Source organism: Mus pahari, chromosome 19 (assembly GCF_900095145.1).
Source record: "Mus pahari chromosome 19, PAHARI_EIJ_v1.1, whole genome shotgun sequence".
NCBI lineage: Eukaryota > Metazoa > Chordata > Mammalia > Rodentia > Muridae > Mus > Mus pahari.
Genome location: NC_034608.1, coordinates 81,568,222 through 81,593,248, shown reverse-complemented (window position 1 = coordinate 81,593,248; position 25,027 = coordinate 81,568,222). Strand labels below are relative to the sequence as shown.

The 25,027-nt window shown below is 37.3% G+C and overlaps 1 protein-coding gene across 2 annotated transcripts in view; it reads right to left on the bottom strand.

The window, feature by feature from the left end:
• Naf1 (nuclear assembly factor 1 ribonucleoprotein) overlaps nt 1-25,027 on the bottom strand; it is a 63,778-nt gene that overhangs the window by 25,580 nt on the left and 13,171 nt on the right. The window contains exons 3-9 of one of the 2 annotated variants that reach the window (XR_003842568.1): nt 19,022-19,115; nt 16,744-16,826; nt 15,386-15,546; nt 13,178-13,229; nt 11,134-11,236; nt 8,004-9,767; nt 4,045-4,129 (exon numbers count right to left, since the gene is read on the bottom strand). Coding sequence is in view for 1 of the 2 variants with exons in the window: in XM_021219628.2 (XP_021075287.2) it covers nt 9,316-9,767; nt 11,134-11,236; nt 13,178-13,229; nt 15,386-15,546; nt 16,744-16,826; nt 19,022-19,115 (945 nt within the window). In the remaining variant the exon portion in view is untranslated. Of the gene's footprint in view, nt 1-4,044; nt 4,130-7,943; nt 9,768-11,133; nt 11,237-13,177; nt 13,230-15,385; nt 15,547-16,743; nt 16,827-19,021; nt 19,116-25,027 lie in introns of those variants that run through there. The other variant, XM_021219628.2, reaches the window with a different exon arrangement.

Sequence of the window (25,027 nt, the reverse complement as noted above, 5' to 3'; positions counted from 1 at the left end):
CAATAGCTGGCTGTGAGCATCCACTTCAGTGTTTGCCAGGCACTGGCATAGCCTCACAAGAAGCCTTGTTTTTTATAGACCATCTGTGGTGGTATGGATGAGAATAGCCCCAAAGGGCTCATATGTTTGAACATTTGGTCCCAAGTTGGTAGACTGTTTAGGAAGGATGAGGAGGTATGGCTTTTCTGGAGTAGGTCTGTTAGTGGGGAATGGGCTTTGCAGTTTCAACAGCACACTGTCTCTGACTCGGTCTCTGCCTAACTTTTGGATCAGAACGCTTACAACTGTCAACCACTTCTCCAGTGACTGCCTGCTACCAGGATGCTCATAAACTCACCCTCTAAAACTGTCATCAAGTACTAAATTAAATGCTTTCTTTTACAAGCTACCTTGGCCGTGATATTTTGTCATAGGAATAGAACAGTCACTAAGACATTATCTGAACTTTTCACTATGATGAGAATGGTTAAAAAAACAAACAAAAACATTCTTTTTCAAAGATGTGATTTCTATGTCATAGTCAATGAAGTCCTCTCAAAACCAGTCCCAGTCCATTGCATGAGACAAAAACAAACAAACAACAAACAAACAAACAAAACCAGGCACGGTGTGAGAAACTACACTATTGACCACTAGGGATCTGAGGGTAGATAGTGGGTGCCAGCAGTGGAGAAGAGTAAGGGGTGGGATGGAAGAGCAGGTTGTTCACCTTGAACTGGATTATAGACAGTAGCAATAAGTTCTGGAGTACTTATAGATAACTATTATTATTGTATACTGTGAAAATGGTAGCAGAAAGTATCCCAAATGCTTTCATCATAAAGAAGGAACAACTCTGAAAGGAGATAAAACCAAATTTAACCATTATACAAAGTGTAAATGCATTGATATAGCATCACATGCCCTGTAAACAAGTACAACTTTTATAAACGTAAACATTCAAAAACAAGAGGGGGGGGAGGAAGAGAAGAGGGGGAAGAGGAGGAAGAGGAGAAGAGGAAGAGGGAGAGGAAGAGAAGAAGAGGAGAAGGTGGTGAAAGCATTTTTCATTGGTCTAAGCAAGTTGTGAGAAACAACTGACCTGAATTCTATGCTAAAATAAGTTAATGATGAAAGTATTTAGAAATACCTTCCAGCCATTAGATAGGATTCTATAATGATCTGCAATCAGCACATGTGAAGTTCTTTACTCAGAAACACAAAGAAGACTCCCAGAGGAGACAGTCAGCTAGTGATGCCCAGAAACAAGGATGCAGTGGCCATCTCTTAAATACCCTTTCTGGCTACGTACAGGGAGGGATAGCTCACTTACAGGGCAGGCCCTGAAAAAAAAAAAAAAAAAAGACTCCAGAAAGGAAGATCAACACTAACCCTTGATTCTCAGATGAGGACCACAGCAAGGTCAGAACAGCTGGTCTTTCCTTGTGACGTAACATTTACAGACAGAAATGAAAGTTATAGAACAGGCCTTGAAGTTATGCTCACATCTACAGCCATGATTGTCGTATCAAATCCAAAGAACTTCACACGAAAAGATCTTTACCCAGAAGTTGTGTTAGCTAGCATAATTGAATACACCTTTGTTAACGAAAATGTCCGTGCTACTTTCCCTTAGTATTCGTTATGAAAATGCACATATTGCAAATAATCCTGTAGGTCTGTGGGGATGGCTGTTCTCAGAGATGCTTCTTGTAGTTTGTAGAATGAAGTTAATACTATGCCTTGAGATCTTTTACAGCTATGTATTCTGTCTTGCGTACTGTGGACTCAGCCTGTTTAGAATGAAGTGACCTTTACAAAAACCAATGTAATCAATCTTATTATACTTTGAACTTCCAATGTTATTAACTCCTACAAGCTAAGCTGGAAATATATAGCTTGTCACTTTGTGAACCATTCATGCCTGACTCAGAATATTTCCTTGCATAAAACATGTTGACCATTCACTCAACGCACCAAGTGACAATGCCCCCCCATAAATGTTGGAAAAAAATCTGTGGGTATGGTTGATGGTACCCGCATATGGATTTGTGTGCTGTTCTAGGTCAACAGGCTGAGAATCATTCCACCCCTTGTCAGATTCCTTTAAAAGACTCATTAAGACAAAAACCTCTCATTGCTTTCCCATACAGTATTTTTCCTGCTGTTTAATAGATAGGATGCCTTTGTTTGGATCTGAGGGCCTATCAGAACTCTTCTGACCAACCAGCCTCAATCTATACCAAGGGCTAATTATTATTTTTTTAAAGTGGTGACACTTGAAACATCTTCTGCCCCAAGGCCCCAGCATCTTGGCTGAATAGGCTCCAGAGTGGCCTCATCCTGCCCTCGCCTCCATTTCTTCTCTTCTACAACCTTTTCTGTGTTTCCCTTGCCCTTCTTCCTTCTTTCACCTGTGAATATGCACATACTTTGAGAACTTGCATCATTTTCAACCTTTACCAGTCTGCCTGTGATAAGTTATGCACGGTAGAGACTGGCAAGCAAATGCATCAAGCTGAAGATGGTATCCCCTTCTTGTAATGTAAAAATGATTTCTCACTTGCAATCTAGAATTAAGTTCCCTTCAGGAAGAAACTTGCATTGTGGGCATTCTTAGATATCATAGACATCAAATATTTCTTCTGTTCTGGCTGCACTTGCTCAAAAATCCATCCAGCCCTCCCTCTTCTTGGCCCATCTGAAACCCAGTCTTGTTTGCCCTTTCTTTTTCTTTCAACCCCCCCCCCCCCACCTAGTGGAATTTTAGTTCCTTTAAAATGGGGGGAGGGGCGAGCTGGGCGGAACTGGAGGAAAGTAGAGTGTACAGTTAAAACACATTGCATAAAATTCTTTAAGAACAAAAAAAAATTTTTTTTTAAGTTTTAAATCTCGGTTGTTTCCCAAACTGTCTCACAGATAATCAGGTGTCCATAAGAAATATTTTTAAATTATTCTTGAACAAATGTACCAAAAATTTAAGAGAAAAGGTAGGTTCTTTAATAAGGGTGTTACAGAGTATGCACAGATAGAAGAGCAAAATTAGATCCCTTTCATGCTGTATGAAAATCACCTCAAAATAGAGCACAGGCCTTCACGCAAAACTTTAAACTTGTAGATCAAAGGAAACGCTTCAAGATACTGGCATAGACTGTGCTTTGCTAAGCAGCACTTGTTAACAGTTCACAAGATAAAGAATTGACATTTGGGGTTGTATTGAATTTAAAAGCTTTTTATATAGCAAAAGAGAGATGAGGCCACCCACAGAAAGGAAGAGAATCCTGGCCATCCACTCATCCCACAGAGCACTAACATGCAGAACTTCTAAAGAACTCGAGCTGTGTGGCTCAGTGGGAGAGGGTTTCCTTGGGACTCAGAGGGCCTTGAGTTGGAATTTGCTACCCTCAGCACACAGATGAGGGATGGAGGGGATGGAGGCACAAGGGGGGAAGAATAAAGAGAGAGAGGGAAAAGAAAACAACCTATGAATAGATTCTCAAAAAACGTTACATAGGGCCTACAAATACAGGAGCATACCAAACATCTTTAGCTACTAGGGAAAAATCACCAAATGAAAACGAATCAAAGCTAGCTGAGGCTCCATCTCAGTCCAGTCAAAATGGCTTCATCAGAAAGCAAAATGATGGCCAAGGAGATGTTCCAATGTGTTAAGGTGCTTCTAAATTTTAAAGAAAACAGCATACTAAACAAACCCAAAATAAAACAAGTGAAAAATGCTAGCAAGAATGTGAGTAGGTAAAAGAAATCCTTATGAATTTGTGGGGTGGTTGGGGGTGAGGGGAGGAGAGAGAGCAGATTAACAGCTACTATGGAAAACAATATAACTCCCTAATACAATAAGAATATAAGTGCCATGTGATCTAACAATGGCACTTACAGGAAGATTCAACTGGAACAAAGTCAGGGTACTGGGGACATCGTACATGCATGCTTACTGCACCATTCCCAAGAGCCACACTGGAAAGTCAGCCTATGTGGCTATCAATTGATAAAAGGATACAGAAAATAGTAAGGTACATGACAGAGTATTCAGCACACACATACCCCCACAGGTCCTTTTCAGGAAAATGGAATGAAGTAGAGGTGACCGTGTTTAGCTGAAGATAGATGCTTGCCCACCAATATGAAGCTAGGGAGCAAAAAAGAAAATAGACATGAAAGTTAAGATTGGAGAAGTGTAAGAAAACACAAGGAAGGAGGGAAGATTAAGACAGAATTGGGAAAACACAAAGCATCATATGTAAAGTCAATATGTACAGCTGACAAGCACAACTGCAATAAAGATTTTGAATATTTGAACACTGTAAGACTTAGAAACATCTTTGTTTCTAAGTTCTAAACATTTTGTGGATTGTTTCTTGTCCTCTCAATTCTGAAAACAAGGTGAGACCTTGTCTTCTAGAAAAATCTACATGGATTTAAAGGAATTTCTAAAAGACTGGTAATAAAAGTCATGCACTTGAACCTACAGACTACACCAAAGAACAGTGGTTGCTTTGGTCTAATTATCTTTTTAGCAGGATGCACCATCTCTGAGACAGTCATCTGTCTTAGTCACTGCTCTAGTGCTGTAAAAGGGATGCCATGACCAAGACAACTTTTATAGACGGAAGCATTTAACCATGAGTTTGCTTATTATCTCTGAAGGGTGGAGTGGGGAGGGAAGAGGCAAGGAAAAAAAGATCCAACAAGGTTATACCTACTCCAACATGGGCATGACTCCTAATCCTTCTCAAAATGTTCCACTATCTGGAACCCAAGCAATTCATTCAAACATGAGCCTATGAGGGTCATTCTCTTTCAAACCCTATCCAGCTCTTACCTTGTAGCCAGTTCTAAATGACTCAACTTAACAGTATTGGAATACATTAACGAAATTAACGCCTTCAGCTATTTTCTTCTCTTAGAACCATTTCTGCCTATATCTTATAAACTGAATTCATCTGAGCCTGTATTGTTACCAACAATTATACCAATAATTATACAGTCAAAATCCAAGGCATAAAAATTATCTATATCAAATGAATCATACACTGAAACAGCTTCCATAATTGAGTCTGATGGTGCCAAATCCTGTCTGAAACAAAACACTGCATGATACATCATCAGATACTCAAGTGCTGTTGGAGGGGGAAACAACAAATGTTCCCCAGCATCCCTGTGTCAGCAGAGCACACCGTAAAAGCTTCATTCAGAGAGGGATGCTAACAGGCTTTGCCCCATGACTGGCAATTAGTGCCGAGAACATTTTAGACCACCTCTGCCATCACCACAGAGACTGCCTCATCTATTTACCGCATTTCAATGGGCAGTACCTGTTAGCAGTCCTACCCTTTGTATCTGTGCTAGGTTATCTTCTGGTCACATCTCTTGTTAGAAAAAAGCATTTGGCTCCTCTATCCTCCATATAAATGAAAGCTTTTACCACACAAACAGGGTCAATTTGTTCTGTTTAGGGGATAAAGTAATGAGATGAACTACAGTGTAACACGTATTTACATTTCATCAACCTTACAAAAGAGGCAATGAACAACTGATATGTCATGGTGAGGTTTCCATGCTAGGTTTCAAATAATAAACATGGATAGCAGCATAGAATATAGAGCACACGGTGAAACTTTATTTGCACTAAAGAATGTTATTTTTCATTTTGTGCTTTCATTATTCGTTTACCAAGTAATACACACATATGTTCCTTTTTTCCAATACACTAAGTAGTTGTACATATCTAATTCACTACAAGAATTTCAATCTAGTGTAGATAAATATGTGATGTTATTACTGCTAGAAGTTTAAAACAAGTATTGGCTAGGAAATCTAGAGATAATCTCCAACCTTGGTTTCTAGTACAGTGTGTCCTTAATATCTCAGGACACAACTTCGCAGAATCTTGTCTGTTATCATATGCTAATTTATATTCATATAAGGATGAGAAGTCATAAAAATGAGGAGTATTTGGCATTACAACGGCTGAAAGATTCTGATACACACTTTCCTTTAGAATCCTAACTGCATTAAGTCATAAATAGTTCAGCTTTAACAATACCTTATGGGTTTTTGTAGATAAGATTTTTGGTATGTTTTACATTTTCAGCCCAAACCTCACTGAAAATTCTTAGCCTGTGTGTGTGCATGCATGCACATCTCATAGGTTTTCTTTAATGACAAACAAGCAGAGTCTGAACATGTATTTTAGGAAGGCTCATTGTGTGAACATGTATATTAATCCATTCTGCAAATGTCAAGTTTTGAATTTTAAGGGCTTTTAAGAAGCCACTGAGCTAGTGTCCCTAGCACATAATCATAGCAGTACATGGCACGACTGTTTTAAAGAAGTTCTAAGCACCTTGAGCATGTGATGATAGCACTCCATATAAAAAATATGGTCACATCTTAGGATATTTAGCTAAGATGGGAAAAGAACAAAGGCTGTTACATCATTGAGTTTGTATTTCCCGTCTTAAGACATTTGGAGGTGAGGCAGACTATAGTGTAGCAGGAAGATGTTTAATAATAGGAACTCAACAACTGGAATTTTGTGAAAGACCAAACAGAAATATCAAAACCACTTAAAATATTAAAATATATAAATCCATCTGAAACATAGCCATTACCGTTGAAAGGAAACATCAGTGATACACTATGCCTTGTCTCCTCAAACCAGCAGTGCTTCAGAGTATCACTGTAGATATACATGAGGTAGCCTTTGAAATACTGGGTCCTTAAGCCCCTCTTTCACATTAGCAGTGGTTTTGATATGGTTGTTGTTGTAGGAGTACTAGTAAGTGGGATCTTTAAAAACAGGCTTAGACAATGGAATGTCCTCTCGTAAAGTGGTTATGATAATCAAAATATCCCACTTTCCCCAACTGCTTTAACCATTAGATAAAGCAGCAAGTAGACCCTTGCCAGATGTTGGCACTTTGACACTGGGCATCCAGGACTCCAAAACTGAGGTGGTCATTTTGTTTGATATGAATTACCCAGTCTGTGGTACACTGACACAGAACTGCACTGCCTAATAAAGGCATGTCCCTCAGTAAATTCATTTAAAGACTTTTCAGGTTGGAGTTTAGCTGTAGGGCCACGGTGATTGAGAATGTATTCTACAATTAAAGGTGACAATCTTGCAACCTCTCTCTCTCTCAAAAGGTCTGTTAGTCTCTGTACTGCTCCAAAATCCACAATACAGATTAACAATCTTAGTTCTGCAGACTGGAAAACACAGCAGATGGAGCCCATTTCTGCTCCAAAGTCAGCACCTTATTTCCAGATAGTCCACAAGAGGGTTAGAAGAGGAAGAGAGCTCCTGCAGTCTCCTCCAGCCACAGTACAGGGCATTCACCCACTGATGGGTAGCTTCTCTCATGAGGAATCCCAATCCAAAGACCCCACACCTCCTAATACCACCTACAGCAGATTGTGTCATATTGGACTCATATTGGATGGAAAAGAAAAAAAACATTAGCAGTTGGGCTCCAGCCCAAAGATGAAGAGCTGACTACAAGACACATCCTGAGGAGACAATTCATCCTCAAATGCTGAGGATATAGAACTTGTAACTAGTTTTCCTCACTTGTACATCCACTGCTACCCAAACCTAGCTCACCCAAGTTTAAGTGAGTTGTCAAGGAAGCTGTGGTAACGTGTTTGCCCTGAAATATCTGCAGACTAAGATTAAATTCTGTGCAATAGCAGTTTTCACTCTTAACTGCTGAGTCACCTCTCCATCCCAAATATAGTCTTACTTTTTTAAAGAATTGTTTATTTAGTTATTATATGTATGTGAGTACACTGTAGTTATCTTCAGGCACACCAGAGGATGGCATTGTATCCCATTACAGATGGTTGTGAGCCATCATGTGGCTACTGGGATTTGAACTCAGGAAGGACCTCGGGAAGAGCAGTCAGTGCTCTTAACTCCCTGAGCCATCTCTCCAGTTCACAATCTTACTCTTAATTCTATCAGAATCAGAAACATTCTACAAGTCAGAAATACATACTGTGAATGGTAAAGAGCAATCTTCAGAGGGTAAGAAGAACCCCCAACATAATAAAACTGGCACATGTTGCTCCGGGTGCCAAGACAGAGTCCGCGGAGATCTCTCCACTACAAATACTGCAGATGCCTCTTTCTGTAGGGAGCGAAGGGAGACCTTAGTGCAAACAGAGCTGACAGGCTTGGAATAAGTGTGCCATACAAAGCATTGTAAGAATGTCAAAGAATGAAAGGTTAGAAACACCAACTGTGTAAGGTGCTGAGAAAGAATAGAAACCTGGATTCAACTCATTGCCATTGTAATAGCTCAGTGGCCTTGGTTAGGGCAGCCCCTTCTGAGCACTCAGACTCCTCCTCAGTCAATAAATGGAGAGTACCCTGCAGGCCTTCTACTCACGCTCCAACATTCGCTAACCACGTTTAACATTTACACGAATGCCAGAAAAAGCACTCATTAAATTAAAAACTCTAAATTCACTCAGACATTTAATATGCCTTTATTACACGTTACACATGTCAGATACTGGAGCGCCTTCAGACACAGAATACACACAGACACCAATGCATGCCTTAATGTAAGCAGCGGAACAGTAAAGCTTTCTAAATAACTGACAGCTACATAGACAACACAAGTCTGTCATACACAGTGAATACTGACCAGCTAGCAAGAGCTTCAGCCAATGTCTTCCTCCTTCACACTCCTAACTTGCTTAAGTTAATCAAATTTAAAAGAATTTTTGCACTAAGATAACCATGTATATATAAAAGATAAAAGAAGTATTAAAAGATAACATATTCATGAGCAGAAGAACTCAAACATGTGAGTTTGCTTGTTTTTAGGACTCCAAGTGATTTTAGACTCTATTATTACAGGAAGGGAGCAAACAACTTATATTTTCAATAAAGTCTTCAATGTGTAAATTAAAAAAAAAAAAGAATTCTTGTACTTACAAACCAAAAGTGTCAAGTTTTCCCTCAGTGTTCAGTGTATCAGAGGCTGTAATGAACCCTGTGTCATAACCATTACTATGCACGCTGTTTACCTGCTATGGGTAGCAGAGGACATGACTCATCATTGTATTTAATTATTACATGAACTGGAGATTCCTAAGAATGAGATGAACCGTTCCTAGCACTACCATTTCACAAAGGTTACAAATATATATGAACTTACAACTGAGTTATTAAAAATATATATGAATGTACAACTGACTCTTTTGATTTAGTATTTTACAATGTTTTTTTTTAAAAAAATAATCGAGTTCCATAATATATGCTAATTTTTTACCATATTTCTCTGAAATACAAGCATACAACTAATAATAAGGTCCAAAATGAGAAGAATTATTTTCCCCAGGAGAAGGAGGGGGAGGTGGTGGAGGAAAGGGTGGTGGGGGCAGGGAGTATGGTAAGTTAAGCACAGGATGAGAGGCCATGCTAGGTGCAGCCCACCCCATGCTTTCAGCTGGTGGGGGCGGGGGAGGGGGTGGGGGTGGGAGTGGAAAGTTATGCATATCAAACATGGGCGGGGGAAAAGGATAGTGGGGCATGACAGGATTATCTTGTCTCTGAGGTGTGAATCCCAAACTCTCTTGAGATGCCATATGATCTGAGTTATAGTACTGCTGAGGTGGAGGCCTTCCATGGCTTCCTCGAGAGTGTCTACCCCTCAGAAAGCCTCTTGAGAATTCCCTGTTGTGATATCCTTTTAGATGTTCTGAAGAGCTATAAACATTCCAATTCTGATGCACTTCACCAAAATCTTCACCTTTGAAGGCAGAAATAAAAGAAAAATTAAATTTTAGTTTAATATATCAAGATCATTGCCAAAAAGTGACTTCTATCCTTAAGTTACTAACATGACAGAAAATTCAATTTTAAATGAATTGAAAAGGCACAACTTATGCTTAAAGATTAGGGAAGACCAGCAAAACAGAAGAAATTTACTAATAACTGCATTCAAACCCCACAGCATTATCCCATCCACACCCAAGGCTGAGCAGGAAGGCTACACTCCTGCCTAGTATTTGCCCTAGAGAAGTGAAAATTTATTTTGAAAGCTTATACAAACATATTTATAGAAGATTTATTCCTGACCAAAAAAAAAAAAAAAAAAAAGTCCTAAGCGGATAAGTAGTTAAACTATGTATGATATAATTCCCACCAGGACAGGACTCCAGAAACAAAGAACAATCTACACATCTAGCAAGTTGGATGAATATTCAGAGAGTATGATCAGCTCCAAAAGCAATGTGTAATTTTAACCCTTGAGTGATACACTATAGGATTTCACTGACGCTCCTAAATTACTGACGTTCCTAAAATAACCAGATATTAAAGAAATAGAGAACAGCAAAACAGACAAAGTAACCCCGAACCCAGCAACTGCACATGCAAGACAGAAGGAGGAAGGAGCAGAGAAACACAGGCAGGCAGACACACAGACATGATCTTCATGAACTGAGGTGAGAAAGACATACATTAGTCACAACTAGAAAGCAAATAAAGCCAGGTGTGGCAGCGCACGCCTTTAATCCCAGCACTCAGGAGGCAGAGGCAGGAGGATTTCTGAGTTTGAGGTCAGCCTGGTCTACAAAGTGAGTTCCATGACAGCCAGGGCTACACAGAGAAACCCTGTCTTGAAAAACAACAAAAAAGAAAGAAACATTGAGCCTTGAAAATATTACCTCAATAATAATCCTAGCGTATGACAGCAATTTTATAAGATGTTGCAAGTAAAAGAAACGGGGTGAAGGGCATATAATAAATCTCTCTTGTTTAATACAACTATGTAAATCTATAATTATCTCAAAAAGCTTAATTTTTAAAATGAAAATATTATAAAAGGGAAAGTCAAAAAAAAAAAAATAGTGGGAACTGGGTGCACACTACTGAAGTCTAATCCTGGGCACAAAGACTTCTTGAGAAAACCACACTGGCAGACTCAGTCTGTTACCCTAGAAGACAATGTGAGACGGAGCTCATCAGAGGGCTCCCAACACAGCCCATTCTGTGGAATACCTCCAGCATGAGGGGCACCAGGAGATAAATGGAGAAAGCCTATGCCTCTCCTTAACCTGTACTTACCGACTTGTAGATGAAGACCAAAAATGACTATAAAACAATATACTCACCTGACTCATTCAATTCAGATTTGAGTTTTTTGCGGCCTTGAATCTGAGATTTTTTCCTATGTTTGGCTTCTTTTTCTTTCTCATCGTCACTGAAATCCAAGGCCTGGCAGATAAAAGTAGAGATGCACTTATCATTGGTTTGCCAATGAGACAGTGGTCACTTGCTCAAACTGCTGCTTACCACTGACCAGAGGAACTTAATCTCATTTCATTTAAGCTCATTTCAACTTAATACTACATATCAATATGTGAGTTAACATCTAAAATAATTAACAAAAAAATCTGGTTACTTGTTTGTTTTTAAGCCCTAAAACTTTACTAAGCTGGACACTCTGGTTCTTTGGTTGGTTGGTTTTGGTCTATTTAATTCCTAGAAATCTTCAGACAGGTAACTTTAAAATGCTAAAATTAGCAATATTCAGATATGGAATATATATTCCATTCCCTGGCCAGAAGTCCAACTTCCTGCTTAGATTCATTATCATGCCAGCTGCTAGAGAATGACAAAGAAAGCAGTAATGAAGATTAAGCTACTTTTACACATCACCAGATCCAAAAGAGAGATCAAAGACATCATTCTATGACTTGCTCACTCAAAATCAGACACAAGCCTTGTCCATCAGCCTCATGTCAGCTCGAATCTCACTTCTTACAATACACAACACAGCAAACTGTGACAGTAGAGGGGTGTCAGGAGGGTAAGGAGAAAGCAGCAAAGAAGACTGAGCACACAGTCAAAAGAATAGAGTACATAAAATAAATATGCTCTGTAAGGCAAACCAAAGCTTTTCTCTAATAGAACAGAACCCTAACACTGTAGCATCAGGCTAACTGTTTTCTCAGTAGTGAGAGGGAGAAACATTTTTAATTGGGAGAAGTTTTAGTGATTGCTGTGAGTAAATTTTGCTTTCATCCCCTAAAATCATCTTTCTTATACAAATTCAATGTTGCATTCATGGAATATTTAAATGCATTATAAAGTTTGCATATGTACATTAGAATTATAAAGATGATTAAGATTTATTTCTTAAGAAATCTTTGTCTTTTATGAATGTCCAGCATTTTACCATAGTCTAAAATTAGAGAATTCTTCTAGACTGCAAGATGTCATTAACAACTATATAAAATTAAACCCCAACAGTTTTCAAGAACTAGTGTGCCACTGCACCCCCAAAATACCACAACCATACAGCATGTGGGATTTGCTTTGTAAATAAGTAAATCTAAGCAAAGCAATTTCACAAGAACCTGACATTGCCAAAATTGTAACTGTAATTCTGAGACCTAAAATGGGGATTTAAAAGGATCAACACTTTAAAACCTTTAATTTCATTACTAGGATGTTACAGATATAACAGAAAATGTGAGGGAGTATGCATTCTTAGCATCACTAGTTAACATTTGTGTAGGTATCAAGACGGGATACTCCCTAAGTGATTCATGCCTGGAAGGTATCCTGGAGGGGCCATAACCTCAACTCATACCTCAAAAAAGTCAGAAATTTACACAGACCATGATCTTCTGTACTGTTTGAGATATTTTAAGTATTCAGAAATTAAATCTTCAATTAAACCAAAGCTATAAAACAAAATCTTTAAAATACCCAATTCTCCATTACCTGGAGTGGAAGAAACTAACCACGCCTCATCCATATGTGATTTCCAAATAAGACTCACAGTTCTAGATTAAATTACGAACCCACCTTAGGAAATGAAACTAAGGTCCTATGGACATAGAAACAAAATTTAAATCTAGAGATGACGTTTTAGAAGACTGACTTGTTATACAAACATGAGGGAGTTGAGCTGGCATCTGCTCCTGACACTACCCACACCCCCAATAGGAGGCTTACTTTTGCATCACAGCCAAAGGTTATCAGTTCCCACACTGGCAGTCACTAAACTTGATTTTAAGTAATAACATTTTGTCTATCAACAAGGTTTACAAAAATAAGAATAAAACTAAGTAAGCTAGAATTATTAGCAATGTATATGATGAAGTATACGCCGCCTTGTGAAACATTAAATGAAAAGCTCATACTAACTTCTGGAGGGGGTTCTTGATCATTCTTCCAAGAAGCATCCGACCCTCTGTCCCTAGAAAAAATCATATTCTGTTAAGTGTTTACAGAACCCAACACTATGAGAAATTAGATGAGCCCAGTCTTTTGTATGAAAATACAAAGAAACTGAAACTATTTTTGGTGTCCTTTATCAATCTCAAATAATGGGGGTATCCTATAGGAAACATACACATGCACACGAACACCTGGAACATGTGCTAACACTGCAGATCTGAAATGAGAAGGTTATGCTGTGCAGAGTAAGTGGTTCGCACTTGATTTCATTTTGAAGATACCTGACCTTTGTATAAAACTTGGTTCCACAACCACACATGAAAAGATGCTCCTGCTACTGCAGACATGAACAATAGAACAAGTCCCTTTCTAGAACTTCACAGGAACAGGCAGAGGCAAAGGCTTTTTCCTTAACTCACCTAAGAAATATCATCAGTTTTGTGAGTGATTTTCAAAATAGAAGGGTAAGACAAAGACTGGTGAGTTTGGGGAAACACTGAATATGCTGAAGGACACTAGTGTATCAGATGCCTATATGAAATGAGTCATTATAGACAAAATTAGTAAACATAAAAAAGTGTAAGTATCAAAGTATAATTATAATTTCTAAAACCTCACTTAAAATCTGTTTAATATTAATTATTTCATGGTTTCAGGCATCTTTCTTACTCAACTATATTAATACAAATTATTGAGACCAGATATCCTGACGACTTTAAACTAGATTTTAAAGATAAATTAGACTCCCCAGAATCAGTGCCACTAAAATCAATGTGCCAATGACACAATGTAGCTTTACCATTTGTAAATGTAACATTTTCACTGAGTTGTTTGACATCACACAGTGCTATCAATGACTGCATTTTAAGTGAGTCAGCTGTTATCAACCTGCTCACCTCACAGGGTCCTTTCGCAATCAGTACTAGAAATGATGTCTAGCATCCTTTGTCTGGAGTTTATAAAGATAATAGTAAAGTTCCTTAGCTAGTGCGTCTACCACAAGAAACTCAAATTCACTGAGGAAAGATTAACCAACAAGACAGCAAGTGACAGAAAGCTAGCTTAAGTAGTCTTGCCAGGTGTAGAACTGCAAACGGACTGAATCACTCTACTGCAAAAGCCAAGGTCTAAACACAGGTACAAGGAGACACCAAAATGAATAAATGGGTAGGGTTTCTACAGTACAGCCTCACCACTCCCTTCTTTATTCATATTTCTCAGAATTGAAAATCAACGAAAAGATCTGCTTTTACTTAGCTATTTCATAAGCATTTTCAGAAACTGTTTTTTTTTTTTTTTTTTGGTATCTGTTAAAGATTACATATGTGGCACATACTCAGTAGCGTCTTAATATTTATGGAAGAAAGAAAGCCACTGCCTAAGCATTATTTAAAATGTAATGTCTTTATGACTCAGTATCTATTTAACTCATTTATCCTGTCAGCATTTCATATATATAAAAAAATTAACCACATACAGCTGGAAAAATAAATGAAGCCAAATGGTTCTCCTTTATTCTTATAGATGGCATGTCCATTATGAAGACCAGAATATTCACTTTTGAAACAGTACACGAAATTTAGAAACCTAATTTAACATAAAAATGGCATAGAGAATTTCTTATGTGGTATCTGAGAAGATAGTATCTTTTTATAAGGCTAGGCACTGTGGTACAAACTTGAAAACTCAGCATGTGGGAGACAGAGGTAGGGAGACCAGGAATGAGTCCAGCTAGGGATACATGACACACTGTCTTAAACAACCAAAAAACAAAAAAACAAAAACAAAACAAAACAAAAAAAAAAACAGTTCTTTAAACTTATAACTTTATTGGGAATAATTTTCCTTATGTAGTAATACAATATTGAAGTAGTTTATATAACAAAATATATAATGGGAAAAAAACCAATAATCTAAAATTCATAAGGGTTCTATGTTCTCCAAATGCTGTCATCTTAGTGGCTTATCATGCTATATGGGGAAAGCATAAAATTACATATTTTCTACCTGTTAACGCTGATGACAAGTCATAGCTCTCAAAGATGTTCATAGAAGAAAAATGAGTTCTCTGGAAAACAGCTACTATTTAAGTGTAAGAAATGATCATCTAAGGAGAATAACTCCTAAAATACAAATGACTGACACACGAAGACCACAGGGCAATGAAGCACTTACTGTTGGAGCTTTTCTGTGAATATATATTGAGTGAAGTCTTTCATTGATGGAGCAAAATACATAGTGTCATTTATTTTGATACCTTTACTCTCAATGTGATCTGAAGAATTAAACCGTAACACATAAAATGGATGCGCAACAGGTCCAAATATCTCAAATATCTAGAAAACAGAAGACATGGGATATGCATCCTTCAATAGTAATTTGAAAAGGTAGCAAGATTTTTAAAAATACTGTTAAGTGCTAAAAACAAGGCAGTTTTGTTAGTGATAAATTATTTTTTTATACCTAAAGTTTTCATATTTTGATTAAAAACACAATAGCTTTTTATAAATTCCTTTCTTGCAAATAAAGGAATAGCAAGCTTGTTTTTGGACAATTTTAACTATTTTGGTGGTACATTCTAGATGCAAATAGTAAACTTTTCTATCAATGTTCATGAGTTATATGCTGTGCAAAACTATAGGACACAGTCCAAAATTGGATTCTTAAATGACGGAAAACATAAAAGCAAGCTAAAGGGTCAATTACATTGTTGTCATAAAATGCTGGCATTTTGGAAAGTTAAGCTATCCACGGCTTCCATGGCTTCGCCTACATTAGAAAGGAGCAGAGCAGCTGCCACAGTGCTGGTAAGGGTGCAATTCCGGCCAAGGGAGGCAGGGATTGGAGACACAAGTCCTGTTCTCCACAGCTACAGTGAGAGGAAGACAAAGGTCCCCTTTGTGATCTAGCACACTTCACTAACTTGTACTGTTTAAGGCAGTTGCAAATTTGCTCAGTTATCACATGTGATGATTAAATCACATGGAGTCCTTGATTTGGAAGAAGTGTCAAGGCTGAAAGCATGATGATTACAGTATTTTTACCAACTTACTAATGGCAATGAATGTACCTGTTTCACCACCCCCTTGGTACCTAATTTTCTAAGTGTTCTTCTTTTGTGATTTAATATTTTATCCATCTTCATTAAAGAACAAAACTGCTAACCTAGCAAGATAAAGAGTATTCTCAAGATTAGGAATACTCTAAAACTAAGAAGTCACAATTAAAGAAGAAAACTGGTAGCTATTACTACACTATGGAAATGCTAGTCAGCTCTGAGTGCCTGTGGAAAGAGAAGCAATGTCAGTATTTAGAACTTGTGCCTCTGAATAGCTGACAAAACACTGAGTAAAGGAAAATGAACATGTGACTTTACTGCTCCATGTAGCCAAAGAATGTAAGGCCAATTTAGAACACACACAAAGAATTGAGGATGAATCATAACTTGATGGCTTGTCTACTTAATAAATTCTTAAGACAAACAAGAGAACTGGAAAACAAAGTAACAAGAATTTGTATGAGTTTTAACAAACCTTCCCTGCTGCTTGTCGATCACTTTTGAAAATGACAGTATCCTCATTAACTGGAGGTATGCTAGTCATAGACTCAATTATTACTGAAAAATACACAAAAAACAGATTATAGTTTAAAAAGAAGATAAACTAGAATGTTAAATATAATCTAAGATTCAAGGTGGCATAACATAACTCAGTAACTATTCCTCCTTAGTAAACAAAATCTTAATTACCAAATAGAGAAGGGAGATTGGCTGTAGTTATTTTAATATAAAAAAAACTACAATTCCCAGAGGAAAAAACAGAATAACAAAAAGTACTAACTGATCATTAGTCCTTAACAAATTCAAGCCGTGCAAGTTCTAGAGAAGTTACAATCACACAGAACACCATTATACTACACAGATAATGCCATGTTTACTGGAAATGAACCTCATAATTAAAAGTAACCCAAAATTGTCTTTTGTATTTCAATTTATTTCTACAATTAAATTCTGAGTTCTAAATATAAATACATGATATGGAATTCAGGAGACTCCCACACACATATACACTTAGTAATAAAATATAAAGAATTATGAATCAGAGTATATGTAAATGGAGTAAATGTAACTGGAATAAGTTTTAGAATTATTTTTGATAAAAATAAAGATATTTACTTTAGCCCAAATTTAAATCAAAAATACAAAATTATGTTAAGTACTAATCATTAAAAACATGGATATAACTATTGTTTAAGAATGAGTCAAAAGATAAAGTTCTATCTCAGCTCTTTATGCAACTGATCAGAAGAGTAAGACTTGAATTCTGTGTCATGCATGGTCTATAAATTAAGTGGACTCATTAATTGACCTGCTTTCTCAAAAATCCAATGGTTGTCTCGGCTAACTATAGCCTCTCATTGTAAGACTTAGTAGTTATGGGCTGGTGAGATGGCTCAGTGGGTAAGAGCACCCGACTGCTCTTCCAAAGGTCCTGAGTTCAAATCCCAGCAACCACATGGTGGCTCAAAACCATCTGTAACAAGACCTGACGCCCTCTTCTGGAGTGTCTGAAGACAGCTATGCGTGTAATTACATATAATAAATAAATAAAGCTTAAAAAAAAAAAAAAAAAAAAAGACTTAGTAGTTATTCCTGGTTGACTACCATAATTAGATGATAATATCCAGCTGCCAAAGACTCCACACAATTTGGTTGCAGGACAGAAAAACTAAACTACATTTAACGGGGTTTAGAGGGAAAACCTCTTCACCCACGGCCTTGTAGAGTCAATCACTTTATCCTTTGGTTATTTATTTTTCTAAGAAAATCTGCAAACTGCTGTCCTGACCAAATCTAGGATTACTGAGAGAGGATGCAGTTCATATTCCTGAAAGCAACTGAATTATCTACACATAATACAAGTTTAGGGAGGAGCCCATGGTTACTTCATAACCAAAAAAGAGAAGAGATGTGATGGGAGGGGCTCCTTCATTTACACAAGGTACTACTACTAATTCTACTGGCTGATCATGTAACAGAGTTCCCAAGGGATAGCCAACAACAGATGCAATGATGGATGCAAGGTTAAAGAGGATTAATTCTACCTTTACCTATGAGGCAGGTGGATCTCTGAGTTCAAGGCTAGCCTGGTCTATAGAGTTCCAAGCCAGCCAGGGCTATACAGAGAGACCCTGTTTCAAAAAACAAAAGCAAGCAAACAAACAAAAGAATGAAGAAGAGAAATAAGAGACAGGGAACTTGTGGGCTGTGCCTAGAAACAAACAAACAAACAAAACCAAAGAGAGGAATCCCCATGAGCCTAAGAAAGGCTGTAGCATTCTTAGACATCGGAGCTTAGCCTTCTTGGACCAGACCTGTATTAGACTACTCCACAAAGCTATTAGAAAATTTGTACTGTTTTTAAGTCACAAAATTAGTGTGAACTTTTTACAGCCAATAAAGTAAACACAATTAAAAAAATTCTCAAAAAACAAAACAAAAAAAATATTTAACTAAAAACTTATACTTTTTTTTTTTTTGGTTTTTCGAGACAGGGTTTCTCTGTGTAGCCCTGGCTGCCCTGGAACTCACTTTGTAGACCAGGCTGGCCTCGAACTCAGAAATTCACCTGCCTCTGCCTCCCAAGTGCTGGGATTAAAGGCGTGTGCCACCATGCCCGGCAATATTATACTTTACTTTTAAGTTTAATGACTAAGATAAAGTGTAACATATTTCAAAGTACACTTGTCCTTGACCTTGACATCAAGTGCATTCCTGAACATAAATTTTGTTATTATAAGTTACTTACATACCTAATTGTTCAATAATGCTTGAAACCTTCCCAAGAGGCTTTAGTGCAATGTCTTCAGGCAGAATTATAGTGAGTTCTTCAACAGAAGGTAGTTCCTATAATACAGTGGAAAACATTAATCTTCTTGCAGCTTCAAAAACACTTTTTTTAAAAAGGAGATATATTTTCCATTTAAATTGCGATGCAAACTGTTGAAGATGGACAGTAAGGGTTAAAGCTTCCTTCAGTGTCTCCTTTGCAGTAAGCAGCCAGTTGGACTGCTGGTTGCAGCTGACATTTAAGTGGCTCAGTGACTTTTTATACATTAGCCAAAGAATATAGAGTTAAACACTACAAATCACATTTGACAAGAGCTGACCTCCGTAAAGAAAAGCTGTATTAAGGAATCCAGAGAGATTCCATCTGAAAAGTTCTACTAAGAACCACCTACCATTTCTACAAACAGGAGGTTCTCTTCTTTGAGCTGCTTTGTTAATCTAGCTAATTAATTAATGTGACTTTAATTATAGTAGAATAAACAATCAGCAAACTTTCCCGGCACTGTGTGAAGCATGGAAGTCTGACAGTGACACCTATCAATCAAATACAGACTTCATGGAAACAGATGTGGCCTGTAAAAGCTGAAAAGATGTTACCTCCTACCTTCTCTTTCCAGGTTAAAAACTGAGTTTCTTAACACCTACAGATTTCTTTTTTGACCCAACTATAAACCATACCTCAGTTGCTATAGAAACTAAATACTGAAATAGATGAAGTTAAAGCAAACACTAAGAATAAAACTGACGTTAGCTTTCATATTAAGTAAACAAGTTTTCTACTCTTGACCCCTGACTAAATGGCCCCTTCTGAAGGAGACCTGTAAGTGCAAAGCCTCTGTCAATACCCTTAGTGGTTATTGGTAGGACAATGTGTGGAGAAGTGTTGAGAAACATGAGAAAAATCTAAATAATACAAACTATAATGCGAATGATCTTGGGTAGTCATTTTTCCCTGTGGGAACACACACTTTTAAAAGAATTATTTAATCATATGTCTCAAATATACTTCTTTCTGGGATACACTTTTTTTTTTTTAAATCTAAGATTACTTACAACGGTTTCAGCCAACAGTGCAGCAATTTGCCTCAGCAGAGTTAAAACATGCCTAGTGTTAAAGGAAAAAATTTTGTTTGAACTGTTAAATTTCTACTGACCATCTTTAGGGAGAGAACCACCACCCACCATTTTTGAAATGTATTATTTTATGTGTATGTTTTGTTACAAGTATGTGGGAGCACCAAGTGTATGATTGGTCCCCAAGAAGCCCCCTAAGAGGGCATGGAATCCCTGGACCTTGAGTTACAGATGTGTTCATCAAGTGTGTGATGGGAACTGAACCTCTTAAGGGCTGAGCAATCTGTCCAGTCCCCACTTACACTTTAACACAACAAAGACAGAAGATCCTCCTGCTTTGAAAGTGTTAGTATGGTTATCAGACATCAAAAAGACTTTCAAGTTAAGTTCTAACTGTAACATATATGCTCACATTAAAAGAACAAAAATACTCTCTAGTAGTATAGGATACTAAGTAAAGAACAAATTCCCTGACCTCACCCTTGCCACACCACAGTCAAGCCTGTGTTCCCTTCCAATACATTCACCATGCAGATACAAGCTTTACCTACGTGACACTTTCACTCTATATCCTTGCTGCACACTACCTATCTCCTTTACAGCCTGCATATTTTACTAGACCAAAACATAAATATTGACCCAATCATACGTTATAACTACTATACGGTCTTGTAGAGCTGTGCCATAATCTAAGACAGTAATCATGAAATATATTTATCTACTCTCAAAAAATCTTTGACATACATGCTTTTACGTGACTTTGTATGGCTCTTGTTGTAAGAGCCCTATATTAGCCTACATTGTATCAATTCCTACATCATGCCCCTGAGAAGTAAACTCAAAATCTCTGCCAGTTGATATAGAATAAGATAGTATATCCTGCTTTTAAACATCTTTGCTTTAAACTTGACTGATAAGCAGGACTACATATTTCTTGATGATCTATATGTTTATGAACTGCAAATGTAATTTATTCAGTTTTCTTCTGGAGAATTTATCTTTTACTGACTTTTTTGAGAATTATGGAGTTTTAAGGCTATTTTCCTTGTTTCATATATGCAGCAAATCTACTCCCCTTGACCCTAGTGTTGTCTGGCACACATCTGACACTTCTGAGTTGCTCAAAAACCCACCAGCATTGTTGTCACTTCTCTAGTTTCAGGAGTACTGAAACTGTTTATTTGGTCCATTCAGTAGAGCAGAAATTGGCTTTATCTTTACCTAAAATACTAGTAGGCAATCCCCACAGATTATAATCTTCCAGATGGACTTGAACAGCAGACTTTAACATATTAAATATACTTATCCTTGCACAGTTCTACCAAAATCTCAGTTTAGCTCTACTGACCTGTGATACTGTCAGTATATTAACAACTATGGCGCTCATCTACTACTCAGGAAGAGCTAACTCCCTACCAACTCCATCAATATTTTCCCAGGCATTTTTTTCTATTTGTTCTTACATGTTTATTTTACCAGGTAAACTTCGGAATTGTCATACTAGTAATGTTAGTATTGACTGAGATCACAGTAGTTTTGATACCTACATTAGCACTTGGGCTTGTTAAAAGCTACTTTACTAATTACTCACTAACATAAACTCCTTGCATTTAGCCCCCATACCCTTTCTTAACGCCACCCCCCACGAGCTCAGTTCTCTCCTCTTCCTCCATGCTCTTCTGAGGCAGTCTCACTACATAGATCTGGTTGTGCGGGAACTCACTATGCAGACTAGGCTGGCCTCAAACCCAGAAATCTGCCTACCTCTGCTTCCCAAGTGTGTGTATGTGCCACTCTGCCCAACTTTGTCTGATTCTTTACAGGAATGTAACTGGCACACTCTTTGCGGTATTAGTGCTTTATGTTTTCAGATTCTTTAGTGTCAAGTAAGTAGAATGTTGTGTTAATAATTACATACTGATTTGTACTTTATAATGTTAAAATATGTAACTATTCCTCTAAGGTTAATCAAAAGAAGCCCAGTGAGTTTTCCTGCATTTTCATCATTTACTATTAACACAATTTTTGTAGGTTAAGCTTCCTCAGTGTACAGGGTGATGAAGTCCTAATATTCTAAGGAATACTTGCAGGAGAAGAAAATAGACTACACAGCACAGACTGTTTCTAAGGCAAATGCTCAGTGCTGTTGTCAGATGAGAGTCTAGTATAAGCCAATCACCACCTTATTTCAATCATTATTATAACAATGAAGAGTTCCAACTCAAAGTGTGCAGGACATCTGATTCCATGGAGAAATAAACACAGGAAAAATTAAAGACTTAATTTGTGACTGTGATTTGTCACAAATCTGAGATTTGTGACTGTCACCACACTGCCAATCTCAGTTGAGTAATCTTGTAGAGCCTGAAACATGAGAATGTGTATAAATTTCCTAAGCATTAAATTGAAGGGATTAAATTTACCTTTATTCACTCATTAATTTGTGTGTGTGTGTGTATATATACACATATGTATGTGTGTAAGTCAGGGGATGACATAAGTATCTTTATCATTCTCACCTTGGTTTGATACAGGCTATTTTTGCTAAATCTGAAACTCACTGACTGGCTACACAGGCTGGTGTGCAAGCTTCAGAGCTGTAGTCACCCCCTCCCTCCCCAGAGATGGAGGTGCAGACACATGCCACAGTACCCTTTACAGAATAACACCTACCTATCAAGTGCCATAAAGTTTCTATTCTAAATACTCAACAGAACACAGAGCATACATACATCAACTAAATAGTGTACACAAAAAGTGCAAGAGATAAGCAAGCACCACACAATTCCAGTTTGAGCTTATTACAGAGTGTGCCTTGAAAAGTCAGCTAAAGCAAGCTGTACAAAGTTATGTCCAAAATGGCAGATGTTTTTCAGAAAAAAAAAAAAGAAAGAAAGAAAAGAATCAATGGAAAATAGATGTCCATTTCCTTCAAATAAACAGGCTAGGACAGAGGAAAAAGAAAAAAAAATTCAAATTCTATCAGCTAGAATTCATCTAACACACATTCTTTCCTTAAAAATTACTGGAAGTTCAAGGAAGCAGAACTTTGAAAAGTTAGCAAGAGGGGCTGGTGAGATGGCTCAGTGGGTAAGAGCACTCGACTGCTCTTCCGAAGGTCAGGAGTTCAAATCCCAGCAACCACATAGTGGCTCATAACCATCTGTAACAAGATCTGACACCCTCTTCTGGAGTGTCTGAAGACAACTACAGTGTACTTACACAAAGAAAGAAAAGAAAGAAAAGTTAGCAAGAGACAGGCCCCTAGAAAACTCCACAGTGAAGTTCTTTGGGTCACCATGTCCAATAGAGCATTAATATGGCCTTGTCTTGACGTCTGTATTCCAAGGGTTAACTTCTCTTTCTAACTACTAGATCTAAAGAGCTATGGGACCAAAGCTAGTTATTCCTTACCTGGTGATTCTACACTTCTCCTTCAATCACACTAACATTCTATTGATTGATTGTTTTTCCACATCCCTATTGAGAAAATAAAGCCAGTAACGAGGACCTAGTCACCTCAGCACTCAGAAGGACGACTAGCACATTCATTATGTATTTATTTAAATAAACTGATCCATGTTACCACTCCAAACTAATCAAAGATCTTAGAAGTCAATGTTCACTTTAGTCAGAGGAAAACTCAGAAAATGAAAATATAATTTAATATACAACCCCCAAGGAAGGAAAAACATCTGAACCCAACCACCTCTAAATAAAATAAAGCCTCCTAAGAAAACTTACTGCCAAGAATGATGCATAGACACATCTAGCCACAGCTGCAAGCATTACCACAATTAGGTTAACACTGGCTTCCCTGATAGCACAACAAATGCCCTGGTCAGACAATACATAAATCTCCTCAGAGGCATATTATCCGCTATTAAAGGAAACAGAAGTCAATCACTTTACTTTTTTGTAGGTGGTAATGGGGTATACATGTGACAAGAAATAGGAACACACAAACAGCAATAGGGGAAAAAGAGCTGTAATACATACTGATGGGCATTTTGATTCCGATTTACAGAATGGAAGAGATCTCTTAAATTATCTAATGCAAAGATAATGAGAGAGAAATGGGAAAGACCCTACCATCAAGTAATGGACAAAATCCAGGATGCTGAGAAAACAAGGTACTTATCTACAGATTAGAAATTTAAATGAGCTGGGATAGCCTACATCAAACTGTAAACAATCTCTTTCACGTTTACAAATCCATATAGGAAGAAACTAACTATACTGATTAAGTTTAAATGTAACTCAATAAATTAAATTTAGTTAAAGAGCCAGTCTCAAGTCAGATCATCCTTAAACATTCTCATAACTGCACATAAACCTCACTGTAGTCTCACAAAAAAACAGAGACCACCACAGACATATACACAGGCACTAACACTCATCTATTTCCAGCCTGGGACAGAGTAAAAATTTTAAAATTACATAACCATGTTACTGAAACACCTTAATGCTAACCTAAATAGTCTACTTGGGAAATGAATATGTGTAGCTAATCTATACTTTGGTTCCCAAAATTAAAATGAAATTAAAAACTTGTTTTACATGTACATTACTTACAACTAAACACAAATACTTATGTTGTCATTTATCTAAAAAAAAAAAAAAAAAAAAAAAAAAAGAGTATTATAAAATGTCCTATACCTTAAAATCCAAGAACAATAAAAAATATTCCTAGTCGGTCCTTATTTCTATATTTGATAACAGTATGTAAGGATTGAAATCATCAGTCCAAAAGGTTAACTGAACATAAAATACACCAGGCACCTCTGGTAAAGAAATGACTAAAATTCAATATACTAAATAAATCCAAGTCATGGATTTTCTATACACTGCACAGCTAAGTCAAAGGTCTTCCTGAGGCAAATGTGACAAAAAAA